Source organism: Columba livia, chromosome 5 (genome assembly GCF_036013475.1).
Source record: "Columba livia isolate bColLiv1 breed racing homer chromosome 5, bColLiv1.pat.W.v2, whole genome shotgun sequence".
Classification (NCBI taxonomy): Eukaryota; Metazoa; Chordata; class Aves; order Columbiformes; family Columbidae; genus Columba; species Columba livia.
In genome coordinates, this window is record NC_088606.1 from 43,373,719 (window position 1) to 43,397,415 (window position 23,697).

The window sequence follows — 23,697 nt, forward strand, 5'->3', positions numbered from 1 at the left end:
CACAGTCATCAAACACTGTATGTAGGAATTGCACAGGAAGGACTAAGGGGCTTTTCTCTACCCTTCAAAAACATGGGTTTGGAGCATGTGTTATCCCCCTCCTCATTTTAAAGATTTTCAACCTGTAAATGCTGGATGGTAGTACATGGCCTTCAGTTCTTACCAGGAGTTTTCTTTAAGAAGGAGGAAAACTGTAACCCAGGAGCTGGAAGAAGATGAAGGTGGGTAGGTGATCAAGGGCATGACTTAAAGGTCTGGGGTCTTTGCCAACAATGTACATTTTGGAATCTCTGTCCCTGGATTTCTCTTTGGCTGTGCTGGTACCCCTGCCCCTGGAGTTGCGCTGTGAGGCTCTCTCCCCCATCCCTTTTTCTTTCTCAAAAGCAGTCAACAATAACAAGGATTAATCAGCTGCCTAGTTCACAGGTTCCACAGAGTGGCTCTGGCACAATTGCTGCAGCACAGAGGGGAAAACAATTGGAAGGATTCTCATACATGTCAACTTTCTAAGGTGGTGGTCTTGCCAAAGCCTCTGTGTTCTGCAACTATAGCCTGAGGAACTGATGTAGAGAGGAGGGTGACATAACAGGATTGCAGATTGAAGAAACATGAAGAATTGGCTCTTTCCAGGAGAGAGGTGTTAAAATTGAAGGATATTTCCATGTTATCTAGAGCAGTGACTGTATTTGAAATTTTATCATTCTTGATGTGGAAGACTTAATTTAGCTGGTATGTGTAGGAAAATTCTTTTGACAGCAGCCCTTTCAATTTGTCTGCCTTGAAGGCACCAATGTGCAGTTGCATGGATGATAATCCCATCTGTCCAGTATGAACTGCTGAAGAGGATCATGCTGACATGTGGTTAAAACAAGCTTTATCTGTGGTTGCTGCACGTTTCCACCAGGCATAGTGCTGTGGGGAGAGAAGCAGCACTCTGTTCTGGGCAGGGGCCCTGGGGGCAGTCCTGGGGAAGGCATTTGGTTGTGTTTGTAGCCAAGGGTGCATGAAGTGACAAGTAGGGGTGGGGGAAGGATCTGAATCTCCTGCAGTTGAACATCATGGGAGACAATTTAAAGTACTTTTAACAATCCAGACTAAGGATTTAAAAACTGGACATTAAATTTATAATTTAAGACTTACCACTAGATCATTTTATCTGGAGGCCAGAATTGAAAACACTCTGTCCTAACAACTGGCTTTCTGGACTGATAGAGCTGCAGCTGGAGGAACAAGTCCCACGGAACAAACAGGATCAAAAGGGATTTTGTGCCCTGGGAACTGCTGCATTTAACTAATGGCTTGGATTTAGCCAGCTTCTCATCGCATAAAATACATCGACGTTTTTCAGCTCTTCGGGCCTTATTTTCCATTAACTGATAATGAAGGGTCGAGGAGAAATCGTAATCAAAATGCCAAGTGCTGCTGCTAGTGGTGTTCATATTTCATCCACGTTTTAAAAAGCGCTTGATCCCCCGAGGTCTCGGTGTTGGCAGGACCGATCTCTGCCCTCCGGCCAGCCCAGCCCGGGCGGCGGCTCCGGCGTTGGGAGGGTGCGTAGGGCGAGAGGCCGCCGGGGACCCTCTCTCACCCTTTCCCCAGCTCATCCCGTGTAGCTGCCGCTCCCGCCAGCCGGGCCGCGGTTCCGCCCGCATGGCCGCGGGGCGAGCGAAGGACCCTCCCCAGGCCGCTCCGCCGCGCGGGGCCGTTAGCGTGGCCGTTGCTGCGCGCGGGCCATGAGGGTCCTCGTGCCGCGGAGCAGGAGCCCGGGCCGAGTCCCCGCGTCGTGCGGGGGGGCGAGCGGCCCCGAGACCGCCTTGAGGCCGGGCCTGGGGCGCCCTGCGGGCTGCACAGGTGCGGCACCGAGTCCGCACCGGGGGCCGGGCGGCGCCTGCCGCGAAGCCGGTGTCGGGGGGCGGGGGACGCTGGCCCCGTTTCCCTTCCGGGGGCGGCGCGGCGGCGAGCGGAGGCCCCCAGCCGGGCTGCAGGGGAAGCGCCCGCCCCTGCCGCCCCCGGCGCGGTAAGATGGCGGCCGCGGCTCAGGCGCTGAGCGGCTCTGGGCTGCTCCTGGCCGCCGCCGCCCTCGCCCTCCTGGCCGTGGCCATCGGCACCGACTCCTGGTACGAGACGGACGCGCGGCGGCACCGTGAGCGCTGCCGCGGCTTCGGTCACAAGCGCAGCGACCCGCCCGGCTCCATGTCGGCGCCCAGCTCGCACCTGCCGCTCCGCGCCCGTCCCCCGCGGGCTCTGCTGCCCGGACGGCCCCCGGCCCCCGCCCCGGCCGCCGCCGCCGCCGCTCTAGACTCGCACTGCGGCCGCCGCTTCAACTCCACCGTCTCGGGGCTCTGGAGGCGCTGCCACCGCGCGGGCTACGAGCCGGACAGCGAGGAGCTCATCCGGAAAGGTGCGGTGCCCGCGGAGGGGCGGGCGGCCCCGGTCCAGGCCCGGCTCGGCGGGGAGGCGCTGGAGCCCTGCCGCTGTCCGTGGTGCTGAGCGCGGCTGCCGGCGCGGCCCGGCCGGGCCCCGGGGCTGCGGGCGGGGCCCCGGCTCCCGCTGCTGCGGCGTGACCGGGGCGGCGGGCGGGCGCGGGTGCAGCCCCGCACGGGCTCCGTGGCTCCGGCTGTCCCTGGCGTGCGGGAAGCGGCGAGCGTGGCTCTGACCCGACAGCGGGGTCTCGTGTGCCTCCCTGCCTGCTTAAAATGCTGCAGTGCTGGGTGGGACCGCGTCCGCGGAGAGCCCCTTCTGTGGCCAGAGCAGGGCCTGGCGCTCAGAGAAGGGCTCGGTGGGCATTCCCCTGACCCTGACATTGCATTATTGAGCCCTGGGAAGTGTATGGTAGTGTTTATAGCCCTGTAATGTTTGCAGAAAGGGGAAGGGGACCTGTTGTTCGTGTTCTAGCGTGGGGGAGTTCTCATTGCTGCAGTGGATTGCTAGGCCTTCATGGTGGCAGATGTCACTCAGGGCTCCAGGGGTGACAGCAGAGAAAGCTGTGGATCTTCTGCTGTTGTGGTGCTGGTACAAAGCCAAGGAGTTCACAAAGTATGAATACAATTCCTGGACTGGATGGTAGAAATAATGTAGTGGGCTGACCCACTAAGTCAAAATAAATGGCATACAAAACAAGCTTAAGAAAAGAAATGCCATGTATGGTTAGTGATAAATAACAGGACTTACTGTTCCAGCAGGTACATATTAGCACAGGGAGAGTAGGAGTTGGGAGAAGTGCTTCCACTGAGGCACAAAATGGAAATGCTATCTTAAGAAAGTGGGAGCAGTTCTTCAGCGTGGCTTCCAACCGTGACGCCAGTCCTGCACAGCAGACGATGGATAGACTGCTTCTGTGAAGCTCAGCTCGTCTTTGTCTGTTCTTCCCAATGCTCAGCAGTGACTTTTAGAAACTCTAGTGCCATGTGATTAGCTTCTTTCTCTATTTAATCTCCTAGGATCCATTTTATGCATTTTCATTTTCACTTCCATGTCGATTTTATTTCACTAAAAGGCAGCCCATTAATTTATTTCTATTAATTGTGCCTGTCATGTAAAATATTTATCTATTTTTTTGCTTCACATCAAGACAAATACTTTCAGCTCCCATTGAGATTAGCAAAGTGTCGTGGAAGGAATGGCAAGAATACTAGTTTAGTCCTTAATAAGGACTTCTGTTTTGGGGGTATTTTCCCAGCACTACAACAGTCAAACAGAGAAGCCAGAGTCTGCATTCTGCATGCATGAGGGTGTTTCATGGTGGTGAATGATCTTCCTCAGGGTCTGACGTGTAAAACTGGAGGGACTCTGAATCCAAAAGGTTTTCCTTCTATTTTATTTTTTTTCATCAGATGTTCTAACAACAAACCTTGTCTTTACCTACAAGCCTTGCTTCGCTCGTATTCTTTGCCAGTTAGGTCTGCAGTTGCTAATGTAATGATTGACACGTTATAGAGGGAAATTATTAATAATAGTTCTTCTAGAGTCAGTTCTTTAAATGGATACAATTCTCTTCTTATCCCTTCCCCTGACCTGCTTTACTAGCAACCCTTCCTTGTTCCCACTGTGTCTCTCTTTTCTCTGCCAATGGTGATTAAGCAGCCTTTTCCAGCTGATGGGCAGGTGGGGCTGTTGCTGAGCTTTTCTCTCAAGCACAATACTAGATATGGGGCTTGCAAAGAGAAAAAACAATGTTTTCTTTCCTAGTGTGAGCTGGAGATCGTTACTGTGCACCTCCGAAAGTCCTGCTTTCTCCTCCATTTGCAGTAATTTTCAGCTAGCTCTTTGGTGAGGTGCGATGCCTTCTTATGTTCCTAATATTCCTGAAACTTGAGATTTTTATAGGCTTTTAGTGACAGAGGGGTAAATAGTGTGTTTTTCTCTTTGGGTGTGTGTGTTGTTTGGTGTGTGGTTCGTTGTTTTGGTTTTTTTTGTGAACGTCCAGTAGTAATTTTGATTAGGGTTTATACCTATTCATTTATTCATTTTCTGGTACCTCAGGAATAAGGTTTCTTTCCTTTCTGGGTCTCTTCTGAGTTCTGTATGAATTCCTAAGTCTATAAGTGCCTGTATCCATTTAGATAATTCCATGGATTTCTAATCCAGTATTTATCTACCTCCACTAATACAAAGCAAGTTCTGTGGAAACTTTCATACTTGAGCATTTTAGCCAATGATGTGTATACATGCACACATTTCTATATAATATGTATTTTTAAAAAATATGTAAAATATATTTGCTTTATGTATTTCAAAGGAAAAAATTGGAGTAAAAAAATGTAGAGCAAAACTGAGAGGTGGGAAATGTTTAAATGTAAGAGGGGAATGATGTGTGAGATTTTTCTTAAAATGCGAAATCACTATTTTGGAACTGTGAAAAAAATAGATAGTTTCATTTAAAAATACAATAAAGAAGGCAAAATAAAAAACAATGTGCGAACCAAATGCGGAAAATGGAGATTAGCAATTGGTAAAAGATAGCAGCTGAAGAACTGAAGGGCTTCTTGGGGAAACTAAAAGGACCTCCGTGTGTAGAGAGGGACTCGGTGAGTGTAAGAACTTGAGCACTATACATCATCTTATGGAGCTTGTGCTATGTGGGTTACACACTGGATAACTGATGCTGCAACAAAAAAAGACATTTTGTATGTAGAAGCAGTGAGGTCCTGCAGGGATTTATTATATGCTGTTTAGCGGTCTTCTCTATTAATATGAAAAAAGAGTTGCTAACAAAGTGGTGACAGTAGAAAATGATTAATTTGGAAAGATCCGTTATAATAGGCTGCTTTGGATAGCTTGGTGGGTTCATTTGAACAACAAGCATTTTAACACCAGTACATTGAAGGAATTTAAAAATTTTTTTGCTTTTCAAGCTTGCTCTGAGAAGGCTCTGGGGTGGAACTGGTAGGTCTCACATATACTGGGCAGAAGTGACTTCTTAGTATTACAGTGTAGCTGAGGAAGTGAGAAGAACCACTGGATGCTTTATCAGAGGAACACAACAGTTTGTGGCAGTAATGAGGCCCTTGAGGAAAAACTGCTTGGTCCTGGTGCCTGTACTTCCCATCCTTTCCAGCTGATGATAAACTGGAAGAGCTGCAGGAGTGACTATGAGGTCTGCAGAGCATCTGTTATAGTGGCACATGTAATAAACTCAATCTGTTTGGTCAGGCCATTGTAAGTATGATGTCTCAGTAAATATGATCTCTGAGAGTTATCATGGTGTTTTAAAGTTGATTTACCAGACCTAGTGGCTTTTCGGTGATGATGTGGACAGAGTGACCCCATAGCTGTGATGCTCTCCACAGTCCTGGGCAGAGATGGTAGCAACAGGCCATGGAGCTTCAGTGGCCACTTGGTCCTGGGGCAGGAGGGAGAGGAGAGCCAGACCTCCCATGGTAGCTCAGTGTTGACTGCCCATGGCTGCTGCCTGGCCTTGCTCATGGTGGGAAGGAGAGGACTTCTTCCATCAGTGTGAGAGCCAAGCTCCTGCAAGGCAGGACTGGGCCACGTAGCAGAACAGAAAACAAGAACCTCTCTGCTTCCTCCTCATAGCAGTGGCACAGAGGCAGTGTAGAGAAGAAAACCTGCATATTTCAAAGTCAGAGAGAGATGAAAACTAAACCGAGAAAATAATCTGGGTCTGCTGAGCCCAGGGTCACAAATGGAATGTGTTACACAGCGGGCCTGGATCTGGGTTTCCAGGTGTCTGGCAGCCTAGGGACAAGGGGCCTGTGCTCTGCCGGGGCATCTGGAGGCCCTGAAATTCTTTCTAGCCAGCATCCTCTGGTCTTTCCAGGCCTTTGTGTTGAGTCAGGAGAAAGGACTTGTCCAGAGACACTGACAAGGGTTGTGAGAGAATACAGGAGGGGAACCTGTCTGCAGTTACAATCCTGAGTGAAAAACAAATAAACCGACAAAACTAACAAACAAAACACATTCAGGACAAGGTGTGAGAAACAATGTTGGCTGTGGGATGGCACAGGCATGTGGCTTGGCTATGAAAGTGTCAGTGTGACACTGCTGGATGCAGTTCATTGCTTCTTATGTTTACTTTTTAATCAAGAAAACTGTACATGCAGTGCAACTCCCATAGTTTTCTCTTAATGCCCCTAAGAAATGTACGTGTGTTTTATGGTGAGCTAATGACATGAGCACTTGCTCCCTTCTGTACTGTGTTCTCAACTTATGTGCCAAAAAAGACTTGTTTTTCACCACATGACTCCAACCTATTCAAGCCCTTTCCTGAAGGCCAAGTTTTTAATTTTGGCAGACTTTTTTATGGTGCTCATCTGAGTGTGTTATAAGCAAAAACGAAATCACTTTGCTAGCAGGTTTCTGAAACGGAGGGCAGGATGCTGCCCCTGTTTTATAGGCTGGGGTTTAAGATGTGTAAAAGGCTTAGGCCAAAGGACTTACTTGAGGACCTTTGTGATACTTTTGACTTCATTATAACTTGGAGGCTGCAAACCTAATTTTTTTTTCTTTTTTCTGGAGTACTCGGTGAACAAGGTGTTACATCACTCTAAATGCAGCCTTGTAAAATACCTGGCTATATTTGAGTGTGTAATGTCTCCGCAAATTAGACTTAAGAGATTCAATCAGAAAATAGGAAGCATGAACTAGTGACTGCCAGATGCAAAATCTGACTACTGAGATTTGCGTGGGTGCATGTTAAAATTTTCTGTTAGAAAGTGGGTAGATATCCTGCTGAGAGATCACCCTCGCTGCTTCCCTGATCCTCTGACTGTCTTGCCTACCTGTTTCAGCTTTTCTAGCAGATGTACAGGGAGAGGCTGCCCTTGTTGTGCCTTTGGTGGCTCGCACCAGAGCAGGTCCAGCCTGTGCTCCCAGAGAAGTAGGAGTCTTACTGGAAACTGGCTTGTGATGGTCTAATCAAAGGCTGTCACCCAGCCCATGGATTAGATGTCAGAGCTGAGCATAAACCCTAAAATTCGCTGACTCCTGAGCTCTTAGTTTGGTAAACTTACTGTTTTTAATATAATTGTATGTGCTACCTACATAAAATTAGAACTTTGATTTCTGGGGAAAAAAGGATTAGGAGTAAAGTTTTTAAACCAGAAGCAGAATGAGTTGATGTTTGAAAACTTCTGAATAACCAGATTTGTATAAGAAGGTGGAGAGGTTTTAATTCTCGTCTATACACGTAAACTCTTGTAATAATACAGAGCAAAGATTTTCCCAGTGACGTTTTAGCTGAGGAGTCCATAGCTTTGATCATAAGGGATGTACGTTCCTAGTCTTTGATTTTTTCTTTAATGAGCTATAAAGGTACTAATCCTTGCTCTTATATAAAATGCTGCTTCAAATATAGTACCTTTATAATCAGACTATATAAGTGCATAGATCTTACTTTTAATTAATCCAATGCACTGTAATCTAAAATCCGATGTCATTAGTTTGTACCATAGACTTATTTCTCAACAACACATGTAAATCATGTCAATGAGATTGAATTTAGTCAACAGTTATAGGTGAAATTTAATTAGATATTGTGACGTGCTGTTTATGGCCTAAGTTCTCAATCCAGATGTTCACAGAGCTTTTGCAGATGAACTGGCATCCTCCATTACTGGGTTGTCTTGCTGATCCATTTGGTCAGGCAGCACTAGACTTGTTCTGAAATAACCACGAGGGGAGGGCACCGCTCCACAGGGGGAGGCGAACAGCTGAAGGTCAAGGGCAGCGACTCAGTGTGTGGGTGTCTGGGTGTCTCGCTGCATCGCTGCCAGTGCCCGCTGGTGTCCGGGGAGGTGGTGGGGGATCGCAGCAGGGTGAGGGGTGGTGGAAAGCACAGCTGAGGACAGGGATCTCCTTGAAATACTTTGCTGCTCAGAGGCTTTTGGAACTCTAGCTTTGAGTTTTCCCCTTTTAGGGCATGTTCTTTACATGTTGGCATGTTCCACTTTAGTAATAAATGTTGCTGTTTCATTAATGTGGGGGAATTCAGGTCACCTTTCCCTCCCTGGCCTGATGTCTGGAACTGGCTGGGCCTCTTGTGTGCAACTCCTGATCTTGTGGAGCAGTGGCTTCCTCTTTGCAGGTCCTTGCAGGAACCAGGTCAGTACAGCCCCAGTTCATGTTGTTAGAGAACAAAATCCTGCTTCCCATTACTGCAGGAGCAACACAAAGCCCATTTCTTCTCCTGGCTTTTCTAGTGTCTTTTGCAAAGCTGATGACTGAGTCTGCAGTCCCCTACTAGTGATTGTTCTTAATTAGCTCACTGGCCAATAGATTGTTTCTGAAGGGTTCTTCTGCCCCAGCATTCAAAAGCAGTAATGACCCCACAGCCATTGTTTAAGGGGAACTTTTTGTACTGTTTAGCTCTTTTACCTTTTCTGGCTGTTCTCTTCCACCCACCATTCACATTTATTCTCCACTCTGCCCTGGCTATATTTATAACAGGGAGGGTAAGGCAGCTTCCTCTCCCTCTTTATATCTTCCTGAATGACTTAGACATAGGTGTTGAGGGAATACTAAGCAAGTTTGCTGGTGACACTAAATTGGAAGTAGCTGTTGACACTCTTGAGGGCAGAGAGGCCCTGCAGAGCGATCTGGACAAATTGCAGAACTGGACAATCGCCAACTGCATGAAGTTCAACAAGAGCAAGTGCTGGGTTTTGCACCTGGGACATGGCAACCCTGGCTGTACATACGGACTAGGGGACGAGATGCTGGAGAGCAGCTCTGCAGAGAGGCGTCTGGGGGTCCTGGTCAGCAGCAAGTTGAACATGAGCCAACAGTGTGCCCTGGCAGCCAAGAGGACCAAACGTGTCCTGGGGTGCATCCAGCACAGCATTGTCAGCCAGGCAGGGAGGGGATTGTCCCACTCTGCTCTGCACTGGTGCGGCCTCACCTGGTGCTCTGTGTGCAGATCTGGGAGCCACAGGGTAAAAAGGATATAAAGCCACTGGAGAGTATCCATAAGAGGGCTACGAAGTTGGTGAAGGGTTTGGAGGGGAAGCTGTATGAGGAGCGGCTAAAGTCACTTGGTTTGTTCAGCCTGGAGGACACTGAGAGACCTCATCGTGGTCTACAGCTTCCTCACAAGGGGAGGAGGAGGGACAGGTGTTGAACTCTTCTCTTTAGTGACCAATGACAGAACCCGAGGGAATGTCAGGAAGATGTGCCAAGGGAGGTTGAGGTTGGACCTTAGGAAAAGGTTCTTCCCCCAGAGGGTGGTGCAGCACTGGAACAGGCTGCCCAGGGAGGTGTCACGGCCCCAAACCTGACAGTGTTCAAGAAGAGACTGGACAACACCCTCAGACACATGGTGTGAACTGTGGGGTTGTCACGTGCAGTGGCAGGAGCTGGACTCGATGATCCTTGTGGGTCCCTTCCAACTCAGGACATTCTACAATTCTATGATTCCTCTGCCCCTAGTATCTTTGTTGTTATTGGTTGTTTTCTAAATTAAAAATGCCGTTCAAGAAGAGCAAGCATGTAGGTTCACATTTGCATCTAGGGTACACTTTTCTTTAAGCTATAATGGAAACAAGCCTACCTGACTACTGTTGTTCATCAAAAGTAAAGAGCCAATGACTACTGGAATGAATTAAAACTTTTCTCCTATGCAGTTCACTTCCCAGCATTCATTCAAAATTTTCAAAGTGATTCGGTGTTCTTAGAGACAAGGCAGTGCTGTTGGTACTTGGCCATGTTCTTGTCTCAGCCATTCGCAAGAGATTGTACCAGTTTGTCTAGGAAGGTTCTGGAGCTGGTTTTGGTGACTGTCTTTACTGTCTGCTTTCAGCAGTGCCTTCCTTCATCCTGCCTGGGTCAGCACCTTGCTCCCTCTTTGCTAGTGTTTCTTTGTAGCAAGACTCTCCTCCTAATCCCCATAGGCTTTGAAGTAAATAGCTCTTGTTTTGGTTTCATTTGCTCTGTTACTGAACTAAAGTTTCCCCTGTGTGAGCTCTGCTGGGCCAGCCAATGCAGGAGCAAGTGCAAGGCACAGGGGTTTCATGCCATTTCACACTATGTCTCTTTCACAGGGGTTATTCAGCGCTGCACTGCTGTGAAGTACCACTACACCTCCAGCTCTCTGCCTCGCAACTTACCCGTCAACATCACCAACACCATCCGGCAGGATGAGTGGCATGCGCTCCGTAAGTAACCCAAAGCAGCGTACAAGACTGTTTGGATTCCTTAATGCCCGAGTGCAATGCTAAATGAGGGCTCTGAATCAACTGTCGCTGGGCTTTAAGCACAAATATGTATTAGATAGTGACGAAGGGCAAGCAGCTGTCAAGGGGACATGAAATTTGGAGGGACTTAAGCATCAAATTCAGGAATTCAGGCATGTGAGTAGTGTGTTATAAGGTGTAATCATATTCTGAATCTGGGGACAGACAATTCCTAGCTGGCTTACAGCAAAGGTGCTGCATCACTGTACAGTGAGGATAGAGCTTGTTGCATTTTTCTGTGTGCACGCCAGTGACCTGGTGCAGCTCCCTGGCAACCAGCTCTTATAGGGAACATCTCCATTTGTCTTTGCAACCTGCTGTTACCAGCTCCTGGCCCACAATCTGCCTCATGCCCAAGTCCTTCCCACACAAATTACTGACCTTTAGCCTGTCACTAAGAATGATTTAATTGTGTTTTTTCTGCTCCTGCATCTCTTGATGTTTGTTTTTTGGTTCTGTTACCTCCCATAGTTCTGCCTAGCCCCTGTCATGGGAGCCTCAGCGCTGAGGAAAAGCAGCTAGAGACTGAACTAGGAAGAGACAAGAATAGCACTTGTATTAAGGATGACAGAGTGCTGTTCATATCACTGGTGCCCAGGCATTTTTTTAGAGCTTGTTACTGGAGTTGCTCCCATCATACTGTATTGATCTGCTGTCTGTTTCTGTCCTCCCACTATTCCTCTTTTCAGTTCACTTTATCTGCCTTCCATGTGCTTTCTTCAGTATTCCCTCTCCCTTCTCTTATTTCTGTTTTCAGCAGACACTCACCCAACAAACTCCATCCCAAAGAAACACACCACACACACACACAAAAAACAAACCAAAACCAAACCAAAAAAAAAAGAAGAAAAAGAAAAAAAGCCTTTGTAGTACTAACATTCCTCTTGATCAGGACAGAAATGCTCTCTAGTTGTACAGTGCCCAGCAAAAGGGAATCATGTTAGCCGGATTCTTTTAGTTTCAGTGTGATGGGTGAAGTAGCTACCTCAAAGAAGCTACAGGAGGACTCCATAGGTCAAGTATAAGCTTTAGAACCAGCAAATCTAAGTCTGTCTGGACTCTCCCCTGGTTGTCCTGTCTGGGTGCCGTGCCATGTTCACGTCTTCTTTCTTGCCTTTCTCCTTTCTCGTTTCTCAGATCTGCGGAGGATGACCGCTGGCTTCATTGGCATGGCAGTCTCCATCATCCTGTTTGGGTGGATCATTGGTGTGCTGGGCTGCTGCAAACAGCAGGAGCTCATGCAGTATGTTGCTGGGCTGCTCTTCCTAATGGGAGGTGAGAGCCTTTTGCTTCTACCCCTGAAGTCAGCACAGTCAGCATCGCTGGCTGGGGAGGTGCTCTTAAAAGTAAAAATAACGCTTGCCTGGGGTGTTACACCTGTTCTTCTCGGCTGGGAGCAGACTTTCTGCATGACCAATGGTTTTTCTGAGCTTTGATTGTTCAGCTCAAAACCAGGGAGTGTCTTTATTTGAAAGAGGCATAGGAGCAACAGATGCAGCAAAAGGGTGAGCTCTTGAGATGCTGCGAGGATGGGGACTCTTAAATTGCAAGCAGTAAACAGGCAGCTTTCAAGTAGGAAAAAATGGGGCTCTACCTTAAAGCCAGGGCTGCTATCCTAGAGGCCCGTTGTCAGCATCTGTAGTGGCTGCAAGCAAGAAACTTGGTGATAAAACAGCATCTATATAAATTAAACAAGTAGGTGTGACACTGCTTTGGTGCCTTTTTTTTTCTTTTTCTTTTGGTGGGGAGGGGTGTTACAGATCTTCCCTTGCCATCAGCGAGTCTTCTTAAGGAGAAGTTTCTGGGGAGCTGCACAGAAAACCACTGTGCTGACACAGCATGATGCTAGAAGGCCTGGAAGTAGGCTTGTGCCATCCTTGGTCATCTTATGTGCTGCTTAACTGCAGTTTCCTTACAGAACATCTGCATTTCTTTAGTGCACAGCAGTGAGAGAATTAAGTATTTTAAGTGGAACAGGTAGACTGGGTCCCCTTCATTAGTATTTAGACACAGAGCCAGAGCTGGAAAGAATGAAATGTTCACCTCGCCCCTGAATCTAGTGTACTAGTGTATATTAGACACAGTAAAGTGCCTTCCACTACAAATTTCTTTGGCTTATTTGCTCCTCTATCTAGGTACTTAGTGAATATGTAGCAGATGACAAAAACCTGGGCACTTTCCATGGGCCTAGGCTACAGCTGGCAGAAGTCTGAATGTTCCTAGTAAAAACCAAGCAGTACTGCACTTGGCAGCCCTGGCCTTAATTTATTTACCTTGCACAGGAGATACTGCCAAAGTCCTGTCTGGAACCTGATGACTTTAGTCATTGGAAATAAATAAAGTCTCAGGAGAATTGTGACTGAGTTCAGAACAGCAACAGAGGCAAGGCAATATTGGTTCTTTGGGAAGTGAGGTAGCCTCTAGTCTTACATATCTTGCCTTTTTTTTTTCCCTGCCCTGTAAGAAGAGTGACTGGTAGGACTGCAGGATATAAAAAAAAAAAAAAAGAGGTAAAACTTTATTTTGAAAATACTTAGGGAAAAAACCAACACAGCATAACTAACCTGTCTGAGGGCAGCGTAGAACCCTCTTGCTTTTCTCCTGCAGGTACGTGCTGTATCATCTCACTCTGCACATGTGTAGCTGGGATCAATTTTGAGTTATCGCGCTATCCTCGCTACGTCTATGGGCTGCCAGAGGACATCAGTCATGGCTATGGCTGGTCCATGTTCTGTGCCTGGGGAGGCCTGGGCCTCACCCTGCTGGCTGGGTTCCTCTGCACATTGGCCCCGTCACTCAACACTTCGCGGGCATCCGTACAAAAACCCAGACAGGAAAATGGGGCCGTGTGACCTCGGAGGGAGCGCGGAGAGACTCTGGAAAGCGCAGCCTGGGCGGAGCTGTGGGTTAACACCAGAAGAGGTGGCATGTCAGTGTGTGGAGAGCAGTGCCATAGCTGTGGAAGCAGCAGCCCGGGGAACGCTGCTACAGCCTCCAGTCGCGGACACAGACATTGCAAGTAACTCCAGGTTTGAATTATTGCTGATTTGCTCATTGATGGTTTAAGGGGGACAGTTCTTTTGTTTTTCTTCTGTTTACAAGAGATTAAGTCAAAGGCTGTGTCTTTTTTTGTGCTGTTTTTTGAACTGTACCTCCATGGTCCTGTTATTGTCCAGTTGTAAGGGATGTTTACGCACCAACTCTATTGCTGCAGGTCTAATTCAGACCCAAATTAGGGCAAGGAACTATGTGAAGTTGGCTTGAACACTTTTGCAACAGGCGTGTCCAGTGTTGGCTCAGGCCATCCTTTCCCAAAATAACCTTGATCTAAGCCGAGGTTTAGGCCAAAGAATTAGTCCATTCTTAGTATTTATTTAAATCAGAAATCTGTGCTATGCCATGCTGTAGTATCAGCTATTTACTCACGACTAAAGCTGTTTCCAAAAGGAGCTGGCTGAGCAGCAAGACTCTTAAAAAAAAACAAACCAAACAACCAAACCAAGACAAAAAACACAGGTGAGGTTACTCATTTGGCTAACAACACACCCTTGTTTTAATGGGGAGATGTCTGCAACATGCAGCTTGGAACTATTCCACTAGAGGCCAGGGTCTGTTCCTGAAGTAGGTCAGTTTGAGCTGCTGGGATCAACTTCTACCTTCCAACTAACTTGTGGGTATAACTCTTGTTCTGTGGAAGGAGATGAGTAATTCTCTCAAAATTCAAATAGCAGCACTGCTAAAATAGCAGAAGATGTACAGCCCCCTCTAATACTAATTTCCAAAGGAATCACAATGTATTTTCCTCAGGAACGCGTGGCTTCTGCTCACTTCACCACTCACCTCTTTCTAATGTCCAGTGCCCCTGAGCATAGCATGTCAAGAACATGCATGCTCTGCTGGAACAAGCTCCCTCTCCAAAATGAGCAGTAAGGACCTTGGATCCAGTGCAGGTACTAGGGCTAACTCAGGAACATCAGCCAAAGTACTCTGGGGTACATTTTTCTTTCTTTCATCTTTTCTCCCTCACATCCCTGCCCCTCTCTCAAGCGTCCAAAAACTGCACAGGTAAAGATGAGATGGCCAGCATTTGGAGATGTTTACATTGTATTTAAAATACAATACAGTGGCATGTAAGATACTTAATGCTAAAGTCAGTGTATTTATGAAAAGTGTAATTTTTAAATGGAAATTGTAATTCTCAACTGGCATTAAAAGTACTGAAAGACTTGCTCAGTGGATTAAACCTTGAATTCTTTCTGACTGATTACCAGACTGATTCACCACAAAGCTCAAATACATAACAGCAATGGTACTAAAACTTCCAGAGTTAAGTTTAAATGACAAAGTTAAAAAATCATTCACGTGTGAATCATGTTCACTTCTCTCTTGCTAAATGAGTGTTAGTTCAAAAGTTTCAAATACTCTAACAAAGCTGTACAGTCTGTTCACTGGCTGCACAGGTAAAAACAGGGGATCCTGTCTGAGCTGCAGACCACCACTTTCAAAGTATGCTTTCTGCAGTATAATCTGCTGGTCCTCATCCAGATGTAGCAGAGCAAGATTTAATCCAGTTCCACCAGGAGTAAGCTCTCCAAAGGCAGCATGATGGGCACCGTGGACAGGAGGTTCTCACCTTCCCTTTTGCACATGTAGAACCCCTGAGGAAGGGCAACAGCCCCAACACATCATGGATTTGTTTTTAGAGGGAAAAAACGCTTTATTTTTTCCAGACAGAAAGTGGTACAGTCCAGTCTAGTCCTGTCCTCTGCCAAGGCCACAGCCTTGTCTGGGCAGAGATCAGGCGTAGTACTGCAGATTGGCTTTTTTCTTTGCTTGAACCTCCAGGATTCCTTCCATGTAGTCCTCATGGGTGAGCTCCGTAGCTCCACGGCGGAGGGCAATCATACCCTGCCCAATGAGACAGGATTTAGAAACGGCATGCGAGCACCACATCAGTTCAAAGTAATTACTCACTGCTAGCTTTCACACCTCTCTCCTATCAGTGCTGGCTGCTGTAGAGGGATACTTACCGCTTCAACGCACACAGCCTTGCATTGGGCTCCATTGAAATCATCTGTGCAGCGAGCCAGTTCCTCATAGTTCACATCAGGGCTGACATGAGCAGGAGGGGGGAAAAAATAGTCTGAGAACATGTATCAAATAGAAAAAGCAAGGTGTGGAGCTTCCCTAAAACCCAACAGTGAGCATTCAACAGAAGAGAGCGCCAGCCGCTCCACAGCCCATGAGTGACAACCACAGCCCCAGAAGGTCATGCCTCTTCCATACCTGACGTTCATTTTGCGTGAATGGATCTGCATAATTCTGGCTCTGGCCTCCTCATTAGGCATTGGGAACTCAATCTTACGATCTAATCGTCCAGAGCGGAGCAAAGCTGGGTCCAATATATCAACCCGGTTGGTTGCAGCAATCACCTAAGTAGAAGTAGGGTCATCAGTCTGAGGAACCTGGAGGACAGGCCTCTCCTCTCCAAGGCTCCACCAACCTTCTTCCCCGTACACTGTTTTCCATCCCCTACTAGAGAGCCCTGGACCTCAGAAGCACGCCCCGCTAGATCCCAACCTTGACTTGTGTGTTGGGCTGGAAACCATCAAGTTGATTAAGCAGCTCCAGCATGGTCCTCTGCACCTCCCGATCACCAGCCTTCTCACTATCAAACCTGAGGAGGAAACAAGGGGAAAACTATCAGCATGAACCTGACCACCCTGCCCCTATGTTTTTAATCACATAAAAAGACAGAACGACCACAGTTCACACTCCTTAGCTAAGGTCTTCCAAGTTCCTCCTTGAAGATACAGGAAGTCCTACCTTGATGAAGATGACGACTACAGTAACTGTCAGCAGCACCTAAGCCTTATTATGCCCTTAGAGCTGAACAAGACAAATGTTGTCCAGGCCCAAGTAGTAAATCAGGGTAAACGTCTCCTCGCACCCAAGGCAGTTACGAGAAAACAGTTCTGTACAGCAGGAGACCATCAGATAGATCCTGAGTCTCATGTACTTCACTCATAAGGCAAATGATTGTGGCAAGTGCTGTCTGTGATGGATTCTCCACTCTGTTTCTGAAAAAGCCATGCTTTAAAGCTAGGATTCCCTCACATACACAGGCAAAGAGGGCTGCTAGAGAGCTCTCAAGAGCTTTACAACATGGCCTACACCTCACCTTTTCGTACCAATGGCATCCAGTTCGTCAATAAAGATGATGGAAGGAGCTTTCTCCTTGGCTAGAGCGAAAGCATCACGTACCAGCTTTGCTCCATCACCAATGAACATCTGCACAAGCTGTGGACCCGCAAGCTTCAGGAATGTAGCCTGGGGAGAGAAAAAGAATCAATCCTATGCCTTGTTTCTCAATAGGGTCAGTTCTGAGAACTACAAGAAGCCCTTAATTAGAACAAGCAAGCAAGCAAGCAGACAAGAAAATCCCAGTCTCTGTAACACCAGTTTATATGTATGTCCCCTTTCCCCTTGGAGATGTTCTTATTCTTTTCCAGTACTATTCTACAGCAGCACACACTTTCAAAGGTTCCTTTTACCTTGGTCTGGGCAGCACATGCTCGAGCTAAAAGTGTCTTCCCTGTTCCTGGAGGCCCATACATAAGAACTCCTTTGGGCGGCTGTATACCCAAATTTTCAAATTTTTCCTTATGATTCATTGGCAGGACAATGGCTTCCACGAGCTACAGCAAAAGAAAAATACTAATACATAAACACATTCTCCTCCACAGACCAGTCTGCCTGCTTTGAGCTGAAGTTCTGAGCTGAGGTTCAATGACTGTTGTTCTCAGTCCCACCAGAACCTAAACATGAAGTATCACCTCTTGGATTTGCTTATCCAGCCCCCCGATGTCACTGTACTGCTCTGTGGGTCTCTCATCCACCTCCATGGCTTTCACTCGTGAATCATATTCAGTAGGTAGAGTCTCCAGGATCAAGTAAGAGTCTTTGTTCACTCCCTGTAAACACAAGTCCTTTGTTTTTAACAAGCCCTTCAGATAGCAATTATTAAACAAGCAAAGATGTTTCACTAGACCTCAAGGATGCAGAAATAACCAGCTTTGACAATGGCACTCCTCAAATCACCACAGCTTGGCACAGTGCACAATGCCACAGCTAACCTAGCATGTTTTAAAAAGAATGGGCCCAATTTACTTGCGATACAAGAGATTGTTTTCTAAAAACTTACTATGTGGTAAGCTTACTTTGGGGCCGAGTCTAGTTGGAGGCCAGTATCTAGTAGAGTGCCTCAGGGGTCAGTACTGGGGCCTATATTATTCAATATATTCATCAACAACTTGGATGAGGGAAGAGAGTGCACTGTCAGCAAGTTTGCTGATGACACCAAACTGGGAGGAGTGGCTGACACGCCAGAAGGCTGTGCTGCCATCCAGTGAGACCTGGACAGGATGGAGAGTTGGGTGGGGAAAAATTCAACTAAATAAAACAAGGGCAAGTGTAGAGTCTTGCATCTGGGCAGGAACAACCACAGGTTCCAGTATAAGTTGGGGAATGACCTGTTACAGAGCAGCGTAGGGGAAAGGGACCTGGGGGTCCTGGTGGACAGCAGGATGACCATGAGCCAGCACTGTGCCCTTGTGGCCAAGAAGGCCAATGGCATCCTGGGGTGTATTAGAAAGGGAGTGGTTAGTAGGTCAAGAAAGGTTCTCCTCCCCTTCTACTCTGCCCTGGTGAGACCACACCTGGACTATTGTGTCCAGTTCTGGGCCCCTCAGTTCAAGAAGGACAGAGAACTGCTGGAGAGAGTCCAGCGTAGGGCAACAAAGATGACTAAGGGAGTGGAGCATCTCCCTTATGAGGAAAGGCTGAGGGAACTGGGTCTCTTTAGCTTGGAGAAGAGGAGACTGAGGGGTGACCTCATTAATGTTTATAAATATATAAAGGCTGAGTGTCACGAGGATGGAGCCAGGCTCTTCTCGGTGACAACCAATGACAGGACAAGGGGTAATGGGTTGAAACTGGAACACAGGAGGTTCCACTTAAATATGAGAAGAAACTTCTTCACACTGAGGGTAACAGAACACTGGAACAGGCTGCCCAGGGAGGTTGTGGAGTCTCCTTCTCTGGAGACATTCAAAACCCGCCTGGACACCTTCCTGTGTAACCTCATCTAGGTGCTCCTGCTCTGGCAGGGGGATTGGACTAGAGGATCTTTCGAGGTCCCTTCCAATCCCCAACATTCTGTGATTCTGTATCTAAATTTTCAGCATCTACCTGTATGTATAAGGACCCCCATCCAACTACTTTTCTATACTACAAATATGACTGAATCCATAGTATCTTTTTATTAAAATTTTAGTATAGAAATGGTCTTGGAGAAATCTCGACAGATTTGTCTCCTTTCTAAAGGGCAAGCCATATGCAATTTTCTGGCCAACATCATATCTAACAGTCACAACAGCATCACTCACCACTAGGTCTCCAGGCTTCAACTTCTCAGCATCAACCAACCCAATAACAGGCAGGAAATATGTCTGTAGGAAAGGACTCAAAGTAAGCAAAACAGCTGTACTGAGACAAGGTCCTTTTCAGCACTTCTCACATGCGGCTGGGCACATGGGTCTTACCTGGCGTGTAGAGGTCTTGATCACAGCACACTTGCCCTTTCTCTGGGAATCCAGGTCAATGTTTGCTCCATCCTCCTCCTGGTCGTTGGGGTCAACATCCAGCAGCTGAAAAACAATGTGAGAGATTTCGCGATAATGTAACTAGGCTAGCAAGATGACCCCAGAATTAATGCTTCTAAATTATATGCAGTAGAAGAAATAAAACTTCCTGTCATCCATCAGCAGTAGAATCTGAAAGCATTAAAGCCCTCCTATAAAAACACATTTCTTCCTGTCCTCATAAAGCAGCACACAATAGCACATAGATGCTATAAAGTCCAGAACAAAGAAGTAGCTAATGGCACTGATTTCTCCTTCTAAAACCCTAGAACAAATGAACCCCTTTTTTAAAAATAGAAAACTGTCTGTATTTTTTAGCAGATTATCAAAATTACTGAATTACAAAAAGAACATGAGGTAGCCACAGAGCCACCACTTTTCATTCGCTGTCTCACAAGTGTCAGGAAGCGTGCACCAAGCTGCACATTTCCAAGTCTACACTACACGAGGCTGTGTCACCCCCTGATGGCTGTGTCACGTACAGACGAACAGCAGCCAACACCTAAGGAACAATCCAGACAAGAAGTGTGCAAGTGATGCGCACTTCTGGGTCACAAATAAAACCAGCTAAAAAACCTCAAAGTCGTGGCTGCAGGAACATCAGCGGTTTCAGAATACACCACATCTCAAATCACTGATGAGTTCCCCTACCTTCCTCCCTCCTGATATATAATGTGCGCGCTTCCCGTGTTGCTGCAGAAGAGCACACCGCTCACCTCAATAACGTTAGAGACAAGGTATGGCAGGGTTTTGTTCACTTTGATTTTCTCACTGTTCTCTTTGATCTTGTCTTTCATGGCCTGAAGCTCATGGGTCACTCTCAGTACTTCACTCTTCATGATCTGGAATCAGGATGCAGAAGAGATAGGAATAGTATTGGAAGACTAAGGCAAGATAAAATTCATACCTTAGTCTAAAAGTAAAACAGTTATAAAAAAAAATAAGCCTGGGGAAACATTAGGTATAAAGGGAAACATAATATAAAAGGAGGAAAAGCCAGCAAATTAGCTGAAATTGGTTAGTCCAGCCCATTCTGGCCTCCAACTAATCAATATCCCTAAGTAATTTCTTCCCAGTATCACTGGATAACCTTAGCCTGATCAACACATCAGCTTACAGGGTTGCAATATGACCTAGGTAAGGATATGATCTAGATAAGGCAACTTTGTGGTTTTCCTTTTTAATATATATGGGTATGCAGGTAACTAGATATACAAACACAGATGTATCTATACGCATCCATATACACAGACCCATTTTAAAGCTGTTTTTTGCTGCGTTTAAAGAAAAATCGCATGCTGGAACTCTGAAGTGATGACATGCAATAGCATAGGAACAAACACCCAGAAAGACCTTAAGCTGAAAATATCACAGTACAGAATCAAAGTAAACTGAAAGTATGAACAGGGAATGGCAGAACTGAGGCTCGTGTCCACTGAGAGCAGGGAGACTTGCAGCACCTCTGCAAAGAGATGTACCATCACTGCTTCTAGTAGCACAAAGACAAACAGAAAAGCCGTTTTTATAAAGCTGTTCTGTTCTGCAAGACCACACATATGAGAAACTAACAGATCAGCTGCCTCTGCAGGGCAAAAATACTTTTTATCCTCCTTAAAACATTCAACACCAGAGTAATATCCAGTACTTGCTCCTCACAAAGCCAGGTCCTTTACAAAACAGTGGAACGTTTTGGATATAGGACAAGCCAGGTTGAGAGGCACCTCTGGGGTTCTCCACTTCAATCTCCTGCTCAAAGCAGGGGCAGCCATGGGCTCTCACTAGGTTGCTCAGGGCTTGGCCCAACTGAATCCTGAAAACTTCCAAGGACAGAGACTAAACAACTTCTCTGGAACAACCTGTCCCACTGCCTGACTGCCCCCAGAGTGACGAGGTCTTCATACCCCTGTGGAACCTCCTATTTTTTCAATTTATGACCAGTAATTTATGTTTTGAATTAACCTTGGCCTATGCTTCAATAAGATACAAAATCTTCGTATAAGAAAAAAAGAAACAAAGCATATATTAGTAGCATAATAGAAAGCTCAAATTCCTACATCATCATTATAATTTTAACTTTTCTGACGCTTTTACTACTACTTTTTAAAACTCTTGATGCCTAAGCATAATACTGTGCTGTAACACACACTTATTTACAGGACAGAACTATTACAGGAGACAATATAGAATTTGTTGCATAAAAATGCAAAAAATTTAGAAATTTGATTTAATAAACACGGTCTGGGAAATAGTCATGGAAACAGCATGAAAGGAGGATGCCAATAAATATTTTTGCCACCTCAGTTATGACGTTTTTACTAAAAAAGAGAGAAAGCTGGTTTTATTCCTTACTGTATTCTGCAATTAAAAAATAAGACACACATTTATCTTTGCTGTTTTCAAAGAATAAGAAAGTAAGTAAACAAGTCAGAACTACTTGTGGAGCCTGAAGCATTAGGATGAAGTTACTCTGCAGAATTTAACAAAATAATTTGTCTCCATATTGCTAACACCAGCTGAGCTTTTATGTGAACCAGGTCTACCCAGGTCTGTCCTACTTAACATCTTCATGAACGACCTAGACAAGTGGATGGAGTGCACTCCCACTGTGTTTGCAGGCAACACCAAATTGGGGGTCACAGTCTCTGTGCTCAAGAGCAAGGCTGCCACTCTGAGGGACCTTAAGAGACTGGAAGAATAGGCACAGAGAACCCTTACAATAATAAAAGACAAAGGCAAAGCCCCACATCCGAGGCAGAAGAGCACCTCATCCTTACACAGGCTGGCAGCAGGCTGGATGGGGAGCAGCTCTGTGGAAAGGGACCTGTGGTTCTCTGTGGACAATGAGCTGCACACAGACCAGCAATGTGCCCTGACTGCAATGGTGGCAAACAGCATCCTGCACTGTGCTAACAGAAATGTAGCTGGTAGACGAAGAAATGCGATCATCCTTCCCTGCTCAACACTTATTAGATCCTATCTAGAGCAGTCTGTCTGGTTTGGGCCCCCCATACAGCAAAGACATTGATAAACCAGACTGAGGTCAGTATAGGGCCACCAAAATGGCCAGGGGACTGGAGCACAGGCCCTGTGAGAAGTAGCTGAGAGAACTGGGATTGTTCAGCTGAAGAAGAGAACTACTGGGCAAGGTGTCAAGAAGATAGAACCAGACACTTCACAACCCTGCACAGTGGGTGGATGAGACAACACACAAAGACTGAAACGAGAAAGGTTCATACTGTACACAAAGCAAATCTTTAACCCCACGAGGGCAGCCAAGCAGTGAGACAGAATACCCTGAGAAGTGGTGCAATCTCTGTCACCAGATGGCTTTCACCATCCAGCTGGACAAAGCCCTCAGCAGCCTGGGTTACGGCTGACCCTGCTTTGCGCAGGGGGTCGGAACAGAGATCTTCTTGAGTCCCTTCCAACCTGAATCACCTGATGATCCCAGCTTACCCAGGCCAAGGAACAGGCTCCCTCTCCCCTGTGCCTACAAGAGCTGGAAGGCCTGGGGTGCCTTTAGCGGAAGCATCGAGGCTTCAGAGGCTCCGTGGAACAGCCATCCCCTCAGCTTCCCGGGTCCCAGCTCTTTTACTTCGCATGTCTTCCCTGCCTTCCAGGCTTACTGTTCCTTAGCCTGCTCAGTCCCCATCTAGCCAACTGCATCGTGTTTTCCATTGCTCTCGGCTGTCCCCGAGCCCTCCCCGAGCACCAGCAGCCCCGGGCTCCCGAGGGCGGCCCCAGCGCTTCCTGGCCCGGCCTGGCCGGCGGCCCCCGGCCGCTACCTTGATCTCGCTGTCGAGGAGGCGGGTGCGCTGAACGATCTCCTCCGTGGACATCTTCAGCACCTCCTCGCCGACGCCATCCTGCGGGGGCACAACGGCAGCGTCAGCCCCGGCCCGGCCCGCGCCCCAGCCCCGCCGCCCCGAGCCCCGAGCCCCGCCGCCGCTGCCCCTCACCTCGGACTCGTCCCACACCGACGCCATCTTCCCCCCAGCAAGCGAGGGAGCACACAGCGCGGCGGATTCCGGGCGGCAGATTCCGCACTGCTCGCCCCGGCAGCAGCACGACAGACAGCGGGACAGGCGGCTCGGGGGCCCCGAACCCGCTCTTTTTCCACGGCGCCCCGCCGCGGGCACGTTCCCCCCGCCCCCGCCGGCCGGACAGCGGCCCAAAGAATGTGCCGAATCTGCTGGCGGGGGTGGGGAAGGGGAACCGTCGCACAGGTCACGTGCCACCGGCCAAATCTGCTGAGTGATGGCCCCGCCGCCATCTTGGTGCGGGGCAGGGGCGGGGCCGAGCGCTGC

At 47.4% G+C, this 23,697-nt stretch overlaps 2 protein-coding genes across 2 annotated transcripts; one reads left to right on the forward strand and one right to left on the reverse strand.

Moving 5' to 3' along the window:
- The first annotated feature begins 1,753 nt into the window (after nt 1-1,753).
- Nucleotides 1,754-14,178, forward strand: LOC102094107 (transmembrane protein 178B). The gene is made up of 4 exons (XM_065066050.1): nt 1,754-2,401; nt 10,497-10,610; nt 11,826-11,963; nt 13,296-14,178. The coding sequence occupies exons 1-4, from the start codon at nt 2,023-2,025 to the stop codon at nt 13,538-13,540; spliced, it is 876 nt and encodes a 291-aa protein (XP_064922122.1). The 5' UTR covers nt 1,754-2,022; the 3' UTR covers nt 13,541-14,178.
- A 596-nt stretch (nt 14,179-14,774) lies between these two features.
- On the reverse strand, nt 14,775-23,634 carry PSMC3 (proteasome 26S subunit, ATPase 3). The gene is made up of 12 exons (XM_065066041.1): nt 23,350-23,634; nt 23,176-23,256; nt 20,107-20,232; nt 19,292-19,396; nt 19,136-19,198; nt 17,525-17,662; nt 17,243-17,386; nt 16,870-17,018; nt 16,269-16,365; nt 15,975-16,120; nt 15,719-15,800; nt 14,775-15,596 (listed from the first exon to the last, which is right to left on the reverse strand). Exons 1-12 carry the CDS (start codon nt 23,374-23,376, stop codon nt 15,486-15,488), a joined length of 1,269 nt encoding a protein of 422 aa, XP_064922113.1. The 5' UTR covers nt 23,377-23,634; the 3' UTR covers nt 14,775-15,485.
- Nucleotides 23,635-23,697: the final 63 nt, after the last annotated feature.

Coding starts and splice junctions, on each gene's coding strand:
- PSMC3 (XM_065066041.1), bottom strand. CDS start 23,376: ATGGCGTCGGTGTGGGACGAGTCCGAG. Junction 16,121..16,268: donor AGCCCAACACACAAGTCAAG/GTTGGGATCTAG, acceptor ACTTCTACTTAG/GTGATTGCTGCAACCAACCG. Junction 15,597..15,718: donor AGGCTGTGTGCGTTGAAGCG/GTAAGTATCCCT, acceptor CTCATTGGGCAG/GGTATGATTGCCCTCCGCCG.
- LOC102094107 (XM_065066050.1), top strand. CDS start 2,023: ATGGCGGCCGCGGCTCAGGCGCTGAGCGGCTCTGGGCTGCTCCTGGCC. Junction 2,402..10,496: donor CGAGGAGCTCATCCGGAAAG/GTGCGGTGCCCG, acceptor TCTCTTTCACAG/GGGTTATTCAGCGCTGCACT. Junction 11,964..13,295: donor GCTGCTCTTCCTAATGGGAG/GTGAGAGCCTTT, acceptor TTTCTCCTGCAG/GTACGTGCTGTATCATCTCA.